Source organism: Molothrus ater, chromosome 1, assembly GCF_012460135.2.
Source record: "Molothrus ater isolate BHLD 08-10-18 breed brown headed cowbird chromosome 1, BPBGC_Mater_1.1, whole genome shotgun sequence".
NCBI classification, from domain to species: Eukaryota; Metazoa; Chordata; class Aves; order Passeriformes; family Icteridae; genus Molothrus; species Molothrus ater.
The window spans coordinates 153,566,800-153,576,266 of record NC_050478.2 but is presented as its reverse complement, the minus strand read 5'-3'; the positions used below and the strand labels follow the sequence as shown (position 1 = coordinate 153,576,266).

The following is a 9,467-nucleotide window of genomic DNA, read 5'->3' as shown; positions in this document are numbered from 1 at the left end:
GGTCGGTGATCCAGGTGTTGGTCGTGTGCGTGTGGGACCCCCAAAACCCCAAACCCCCTGAGCCCCAGACCCTTTAGGACCCACAGGACCCCCCAGACCCCCCCAGAGCCCCAGACCCACAAACCCCACAGACCCATAGGAACCCCCAAACCCCCCAGACCACCTCGTCTCGAGGATTCGGGGTCGGTGATCCGAGTGTTGGTCGTGTGCGTGTGGGACCCCCAAAACCCCAAACCCCCTGAGCCCCCAGACCCTTTAGGACCCCCATAACCCCCAGACCTTTAGGACCCACAGGACCCCAAACCCCCCCAGACCCACCTGGTCTCGAGGATCTCGGGGTCGGTGATCCGGGTGTTGGTTGTGTGCGTGTGGGACCCCCCAAAACCCCAAACCCCCAGAGCCTGACCCCACAAACCACAGGAGACCCATTGGACCCCCCAGAGCCCCCAGACCCACAGACCCCATAGGACCCCCCCAGAGCCCCAGACCCCTTAGAACCCGCTGGGAGCCCCCAGAGCCCAGACCCACCTCGTCTCAAAGATCTTGGGGTCAGTGATCTGGGTGTTGGTCGTGTGCATGTGGGACCCCCAAAACCCCAAATCCCTGAGCCCCCAGACCCACAAACCCTACAGACCCCATAGGACCCCCCAAACCCCCCAGAGCCCCCAGACCCACAGACCCCATAGGAACCCCAGGAGACCCCAGACCACCTCGTCTCGAGGATCTCGGGGTCGGTGATCCGGGTGTTGGTTGTGTGTGTGGGACCCCAACACCCCCTGAGCCCCCCAGAGCCCCCAAACCCCCAGAGCCCCCAGACCCCACAGAGACCCCATAGGACCCCCCAGAGCCCCCAGACCCACCTCGTCTCGAGGATCTCGGGGTCGGTGATCCGGGTGTTGGTCATGTGCGTGTGGACCCCACTGCGGCCCCCCCCAGCTGGGCCCGGCCCCGGCGCCCCCGGCCACGGTCTCGTAGTAACCCCCCCGTGGGGAGCCGAAGGTGACGTTGTTCATGCAGCCCTGGGGACAGCGGGGACATTGAAAACGGCACCCTAAACACACTAAAACTGACCCCAAATGCCCCAAAAATGGCACCCTAAACACCCCAAAACTGACCCCTAAAGGCCCCAAAAATGGCACCCTAAACACACCGAAACTGACCCCAAACGCCCCAAAAATGGCACCCTAAACACACCGAAACTGACCCCAAACGCCCCAAAAATGGCACCCTAAACACACCGAAACTGACCCTAAATGCCCCAAAAATGGCACCCTAAACACCCCAAAACTGACCCCAAACGCCCCAAAAATGGCACCCTAAACACACTAAAACTGACCCTAAATGCCCCAAAAATGGCACCCTAAACACACCGAAACTGACCCCAAACGCCCCAAAAATGGCACCCTAAACACACCGAAACTGCCCCCAAACGCCCCAAAATGGCACCCTAATCACACCAGAACTGACCCTAAGCACCCCAAAAATGGCACCCTAAACACCCCAGAACTGACCCTAAACCCCCCAAAAATGGCACCCTAAACACCCCGAAACTGACCCCAAACGCCCCAAAAATGGCACCCTAATCACACCAGAACTGACCCTAAGCACCCCAAAAATGGCACCCTAAACACACCGAAACTGACCCCAAACACCCCAAAAATGGCACCCTAAACACACCGAAACTGACCCCAAACGCCCCAAAAATGGCACCCTAAACACCCCAGAACTGACCCAAAATGCCCCAAAAATGGCACCCTAAACACACCGAAACTGACCCCAAACGCCCCAAAAATGGCACCCTAAACACCCCGAAACTGACCCCAAACACCCCAAAAATGGCACCCTAAACACCCCAGAACTGACCCTAAACGCCCCAAAAATGGCACCCTAAACACCCCAGAACTGACCCCAAACGCCCCAAAAATGGCACCCTAAACACACCGAAACTGACCCCAAATGCCCCAAAAATGGCACCCTAAACACCCCAGAACTGACCCTAAATGCCCCAAAAATGGCACCCTAAACACACCAGAACTGACCCTAAATGCCCCAAAAATGGCACCCTAAACACACCAGAACTGACCCTAAATGCCCCAAAAATGGCACCCTAAACACACCGAAACTGACCCTAAATGCCCCAAAAATGGCACCCTAAACACACCGAAACTGACCCTAAACGCCCCAAAAAAGGCACCCCAAACACACCGAAACTGACCCTAAATGCCCCAAAAATGGCACCCTAAACACCCCAGAACTGACCCTAAACGCCCCAAAAATGGCACCCTAAACACACCGAAACTGACCCTAAATGCCCCAAAAATGGCACCCTAAACACCCCAGAACTGACCCTAAATGCCCCAAAAATGGCACCCTAAACACACCGAAACTGACCCTAAACGCCCCAAAAAAGGCACCCCAAACACACCGAAACTGACCCTAAATGCCCCAAAAATGGCACCCTAAACACCCCAGAACTGACCCTAAACGCCCCAAAAATGGCACCCTAAACACACCGAAACTGACCCTAAATGCCCCAAAAATGGCACCCTAAACACCCCAGAACTGACCCTAAATGCCCCAAAAATGGCACCCTAAACACACCGAAACTGACCCTAAACGCCCCAAAAATGGCACCCCCAAACACACCGAAACTGACCCTAAATGCCCCAAAAATGGCACCCTAAACACACCGAAACTGACCCTAAACGCCCCAAAAATGGCACCCCAAACACACCGAAACTGACCCCGGAATTGACCCCAAAACTGACCCCAAAATTGACCCCAAACCCCGCGGGGAGCCGAAGGTGAAGTTGTTCATGCAGCCCTGGGGACAATGGGGACAGCGTCACCCCAGAACTGACCCCAAACGCCCCAAAAATGTCACCCAAATATCCCAAAACTGCCACCCTAAATACCCCAAAACCGACCCCAAAGTTGACCCCAAATAGCCCAAAACCGACCCCAAACCCCGCGGGGAGCCGAAGGTGACGTTGTTCATGCAGCCCTGGGGACAATGGGGACACTGAAAATATAATTTTGAAGACCCCAAAACTGACCCGAAACGCCCCAAAAATGTCACCCAAATATCCCAAAACTGACCCCAAAACCGACCCCAAAACCCCAAACCCCGCGGGGAGCTGAAGGTGACGTTGTTCATGCAGCCCTGGGGACAGTGGGGACAATGAAAACGTCACCCCAAACACCCCAAAACTGACCCGAAACACCCCAAAACTGACCCCAAAACTGACCCCAAATAGCCCAAACCCCACAGTTCATGGAGCCCCGGGGACAATGGGGACATTGTCACCCCAAAAACCCCAAAACGGAGCCCGAATACCCCAAAAATGTCACCCCAAATGGCCCAGAAACCCCAAACCCCACAGGCCATGCGGCCCTGGGGACAATGGGACAACGTCGCCCCAAATCTGACCCCAAAACGGCCCCAAATAGCCCAAAAATGTCACCCCCAAATAGCCCAAAAGTGACCCCAAATAGCCCAGAACCTCCCCTCACCTGTCCCTGTCCCTCATCTGTCACATCACCTGTCCCTGCTCACCTGTCCCTGCTCACCTGTCCCTGCTCACCTGTCCCTGTCCCCTCCCCTGTCCCTGTCCCTGATCTGTCATCTCACCTGTCCCTGCTCACCTGTCCCTGCTCACCTGTCCTCCTCTCACCTGTCCCTGTCCCCTCCCCTGTCCCCCCCTCACCTGTCCCTGTCCCCTCACCTGTCCCTGCTCACCTGTCCCTCCTCACCTGTCCCTGTCCCCTCACCTGTCCCTGTCCCTCCTCTGTCATCTCACCTGTTCCTGCTCACCTGTCCCTGCTCACCTGTCCCCTCACCTGTCCGTGTCCCTGTCCCCTCCCCTGTCCGTGTCCCTGTCCCTGTCCCTGTCCCCTCCCCTGTCCGTGTCCCTGTCCGTGTCCCCTCACCTGTCCCCTTACCTGTCCGTGTCCGTGTCCCTGTCCCTGTCCCTGTCCCCTCCCCTGTCCCTCACCTGTCCCTGTCCGTGTCCCTGTCCCTGTCCCTGTCCCCTCACCTGTCCGTGTCCCTGTCCGTGTCCCTGTCCCCTCACCTGTCCCTGTCCCTGTCCCTGTCCCTGTCCCTGTCCCTGTCCCCTCCCCTGTCCCTCACCTGTCCCTGTCCGTGTCCCTGTCCCTGTCCCTGTCCCTGTCCCTGTCCCTGTCCCTGTCCCCTCCCCTGTCCCTCACCTGTCCCTGTCCGTGTCCCTGTCCCTGTCCCTGTCCCTGTCCCTGTCCCCTCCCCTGTCCCTCCCCTGTCCCTGTCCGTGTCCCTGTCCCTGTCCCCTCCCCTGTCCCTGTCCCTGTCCCCTCCCCTGTCCGTGCGCTCACCTGGGAGGCGGCGCAGACGCCGAACGCGCGCAGCACCACGTCCACCACGCGCTGTGACGTCAGCACGTTCCCGCCCACCACGGCGGCGTCGGGGGAGGGGTCAAGGATGGAGCCCGGGGGGATCCGCACCTGCACCGGGGCCAGGCAGCCCTGGGGGGGCAAAACACAGCTGGGCACAGCTGGGCACAGCTGGGGGCACCTGGGATACACCTGGACACACCTGGGCACACCTGGGATACACCTGGGATACACCTGGGGGCATCTGGGATACACCTGAGCACACCTGGGCACAGCTGGGCACAACTGGGATACACCTGGGATACACCTGGACACACCTGGGGGCACCTGGGATACACCTGGGATACACCTGGGATACACCTGAGCACACCTGGGCACAGCTGGGCACAGCTGGGATACACCTGGGGGCACCTGGGATACACCTGGGGGCACACCTGGGATGCACCTGGGCACACCTGGGCACACCTGGGGGCACAGCTGGGGGCACACCTGGGATGCACCTGGGACACACCTGAGCACAAACCTGGGTACAGCTGGGCACACACCTGGGATACAGCTGGGCACACCTGAGCACACCTGGGCACAACTGGGCACAACTGGGCACAGCTGGGGGCACAGCTGGGATACACCTGGGCACACCTGGGATACACCAAGCACACCTGGGCACACATGGGGGCACCTGGGCACACCTGGGCACACCTGGGATACACCTGGGCACACCTGGGCACACCTGGGCACAGCTGGGGGCACAGCTGGGATACACCTGGCCACACCTGAGCACACCTGGGCACACCTGGGGGCACCTGGGCACAGCTGGGATACACCTGTGATACACCTGGGCACAGCTGGGCACACCTGGGGGCACACCTGTGATACACCTGGGCACACCTGGGCACACCTGGGCACACCTGGGCACAGCTGGGGGCACAGCTGGGCACAGCTGGGCACACCTGATGTGCCCAGGGAGGGGGTGTTGGAGGGATTTGGGGTCTCACCTGGTTTGGGGTGATTTGGGGTTCTGGGCGTTTTTGGGGTGTGTTTGGGGTGGTTCTGGGGTCTCACCTGGTTCAGGTGCATTTGGGCTGCGGTTGGGGTTTTTGGGGTGGATTTGGGGTGGATTTGGGGCCCCACCTGCTTTTGGGGTATTTCGGGGTGCTCAGGGTGGGTTTGGGGTGTATTTGGGGATTTTCGGGTATGTTTGGGGTGCGTTCAGGCTCGCACCTGTTCTGGGGTTTTTGGGGTGCTCAGGGCGTGTTTTAGGGCGGTTTTGGGGCCTCACCTTGTTGTGGGTCTATTTGGGGTGTGTTTGGATTTTTGGGGTGCTCAGGGTGTATTTGGGGTGTGTTTGGGTTTTTTGGGGTGCTCAGGGTGTATTTGGGGTGTGGTTGGTTTTTTTTTGGGGTGTGGTTGGGGGTTTTGGGGTGTGTTTGGGGTTTTTGGGGCACATTTAGGGTTTATTTAGGGCCTCACCTGTTTCGGGGTGTTTGGGGGGGCGCAGGGAGGATTTGGGGCGGTTTTGGGGATCTCACCTGGTTCAGGATGTATTTGGGGTACCTGGGGTCTCGGCTTGCTTTTGGGGTGTATTTAGGGTGTTTAGGGTGTATTTGGGTGGATTTGGGGAGGATTTGGGGTTTATTTAGGGGGTTTTGGGGTGTATTGAGCGTATTTGGGGTGATTTTGGGGTGCTCAGGGTGTGTTTGGGGGTTTTTCGGGTGCCCAGGCTGGTTTTGGGGCGTATTTAGGTTTTTGGGGTGTATTTAGGGCTTTTCTTTTGGGTGTATTTAGGGTTTTTGGGGTTGTATTTGGCGTTTTTGGGGTGTATTTGGGGTATTTGGGGTTTTTGGGGTGTATTTGGGGTATTTGGGGTTTTTGGGGTGTATTTGGGGTGTATTTAGGGTGTATTTGGGGTATTTTTGGGGTATTTTGGGGGTCCCACCTGGTTCAGGGGGATGTCGTGCCCCACCAGGCACCGCAGGCAGTAGATCAGCGCTGACAGGGGGGTTTGGGGTTTTTGGGGTGCGTTTGGGATTTTGGGGTGCCCAGGCTGTTTTTGGGGTGCCCAGGCTGTTTTTGGGGTATTTTTGGGGTGTTTTTGGGGTATTTTGGGGTCCCACCTGGTTCAGGGGGATGTCGTGCCCCACCAGGCACCGCAGGCAGTAGATCAGCGCTGACAGGGGGGTTTGGGGTTTTTGGGGTGCCCAGGCTGTTTTTGGGGTGTATTTAGGGTGTTTTTGGGGTATTTTTGGGGTGGTTTTGGGGTATTTTGGGGTCCCACCTGGTTCAGGGGGATGTCGTGCCCCACCAGGCACCGCAGGCAGTAGATCAGCGCTGACAGGGTGATGGCGCGGGGGGCGTTGCAGTTCCCCAGAACTTGGGGTCCCGTCCCCCCGAAATCGAACACGGCGCTGCCCTGGGGGGGGGGGGGGGGAACGGGGGGCGTTGGACCCCAAAACCCAACCAGAGACCGGGGGGACCCCAAAAACGCACCCAGAGCTTGGGGTGACCCCAAAAATGCATCCAGAGACCTGGGGGACCCCAAAACCCGGGGCTGACCCCAAAAACCCACCCAGAGCTTGGAGTGACCCCAAAAATGCATCCAGAGACCAGGGGGACCCCAAAACCCGGGGCTGACCCCAAAAACCCACCCAGAGACCTGGGGGACCCCAAAACCCGGGGCTGACCCCAAAAACCCACCCAGAGCTTGGAGTGACCCCAAAAATGCATCCAGAGACCAGGGGGACCCCAAAACCCGGGGCTGACCCCAAAAACCCACCCAGAGCTTGGAGTGACCCCAAAAATGCATCCAGAGACCAGGGGGACCCCAAAATCCAGGGGGTGACCCCAAAAACCCATCCGGAAACCGGGGTGACCCCAAAAATACAACCAGAGACCAGGGCAACCCCAAAACCCACCCAAAGACTGGGGGGACCCCAAAACCTACCCCCAAACCCCCCCAGAAACCAGGGGGGAACCCCAGAACCTCACGCAGAGACCGGGGGGACGCCAAAACCCGGGGCTGACCCCAAAAACCCATCCAGAGACCAGAGGGTGACCCCCAAAACCCAGGAGGGGACCCCAAAATCCGGGGGTGAGCCCAAAATCCAGGAGGGACCCAAAAATCCATCCAAAAACCCGGCCTGACCCCAAAACCCCATCCAGAGACCGGGGGACCCCAAAACCTGGGGGTGACCCCAAAATCCCCCCCAGAGCCTTGTGGGGATCCAGCTGGATCAGGGTCCCCAAGCCTTGGGGACATCCCCGCGTCCCCACAAGCCCCAGGACTGTCCCCAAGGTGTCCCCAAGGTGTCCCCAAGGTGTCCCCGAGCTGTCCCCAGGCCATGCCCATGTCCGAAAGGTGTCCCCATGTCCATGTCCCCATGTCCCCCTGGTGTCCCCATCGCTGCAGGGCTGTCCCCATGTCCATGTCCCCAGGCTGTCCCCATGTCCCCAAGGTGTCCCCGTGGTGTCCCTGTGGTGTCCCCAGGCTATGTCCATGTCCCTAGGGCTGTCCCCAGGGCTGTCCCCATGTCCATGTCCCCATGTCCCCAAGGTGTCCCTAGGGCTGTCCCCATGTCCATGTCCCCATGTCCATGTCCCCATGTCCATGTCCCCATGTCCCCAAGGTGTCCCTAGGGCTGTCCCCGAGCTGTCCCCATGTCCATGTCCCCATGTCCATGTCCCCAAGCTGTCCCCATGGTGTCCCTGTGGTGTCCCCAGGCTACGTCCATGTCCCCAGGCTGTCCCCATGGTGTCCCCATGTCCCCAGGGCTGTCCCCATGTCCATGTCCCCATGTCCCCAGGGTGTCCCGGAGCTGTCCCCATGTCCATGTCCCCATGTCCCCAAGGTGTCCCTAGGGCTGTCCCCGAGCTGTCCCCATGTCCATGTCCCCATGGTGTCCCAGTGGTGTCCTCAGGCTATGTCCATGTCCCGAGGCTGTCCCCATGTCCCCCTGGTGTCCCCATATCTGCAGGGCTGTCCCCATGTCCATGTCCCCATGTCCCCAAGCTGTCCCCATGGTGTCCCTGTGGTGTCCCCAGGCTACGTCCATGTCCCCAGGCTGTCCCCATGGTGTCCCCATGTCCCCGTGGTGTCCCCATGTCCGTGTCTCCATGTCCCCGAGCTGTCCCCATGTCCATGTCCCCATGTCCCCAGGCTGTCCCCATGTCCCCAAGCTGTCCCCATGGTGTCCCAGTGGTGTCCCCAGGCTATGTCCATGTCCCCAGGCTGTCCCCATGGTGTCCCCATGTCCCCAGGGTGTCCCCACGTCCGTGTCCCCATGTCCCCATGTCCCCAGGGTGTCCCCATGTCCCCATGTCCCCAAGGTGTCCCCCGGTGTCCCCAGGGTGTCCCCCGGTGTCCCCGAGCCGTCCCCGCACCTCTCTGGGCTCCAGTGTCACCCTCAGCCGCATGGGGGTGCCATCGTCCATGGTGTCCTCGGCCGACAGCGACGTCCCCCAGCGCGCGGCCACCGCCCGCAGCGTGTCCCTGACGGCCACCTCCGCGTTGGCCTGGGGTCACACGGGGTCACCAGGGGTCACCAGGGGTCACGCAGGGGTCACGCAGGGGTCACCAGGGGTCACCAGGGGTCACGCAGGGGTCACGCAGGGGGGGTTGGGGGGTTCTTGGGGTGGTTTTGAGGTTTTTGGGGTCTCAGCTGTTTTAGGGTGTGTTTGGGGTTTTAGGGGTGGTTTTGGGTGGGTTTGGGGTTTTTCTGGTGGTTTTGGGGATTTTGGGGGTTTTTGGGCTATTGCGGGGGGGATTTGGGGTATTGCGGGGGGTTTTAGGGTTTTTGGGGTGATTTTAGGGTATTTAGGGTATTTTTAAGGTCTCACCTGCACATGTCCCATGTGGGCCTGCACCGCCCCCAGCCCGTGCTGCCCAATCAGCTCCGGGCACGGGGATCGGGGGTTTTTGGGGCGGATTTGGGGTTTTTGGGGTTTCTGCTGTATTTGGTGATTTTGGGGTGATTTCAGGGTTTTTTTGATGTTTTAGGGTCTCACCTGCACATATCCCATAGAGGCCCGCACCGCCCCCAGCCCGTGCTGCCCAATCAGCTCCCGGCACGGGGATTGGAGGTTTTTGGGGCAGATTTGGCATT

At 59.6% G+C, this 9,467-nt stretch overlaps 1 protein-coding gene across 1 annotated transcript in view; it reads right to left on the bottom strand.

Annotated features, from left to right (window-relative positions):
• Window positions 1-860: 860 nt before the first annotated feature.
• OPLAH (5-oxoprolinase, ATP-hydrolysing) overlaps window positions 861-9,467 on the bottom strand; it is a gene marked incomplete at its 3' end in the record, with an annotated part of 41,869 nt that continues 33,262 nt past the window's right edge. Inside the window, 5 exon segments of the mRNA XM_036404418.1 lie at window positions 861-931; window positions 933-1,019; window positions 4,351-4,500; window positions 6,644-6,778; window positions 8,746-8,877. Of these exon segments, the coding sequence (XP_036260311.1) occupies window positions 861-931; window positions 933-1,019; window positions 4,351-4,500; window positions 6,644-6,778; window positions 8,746-8,877 (575 nt within the window).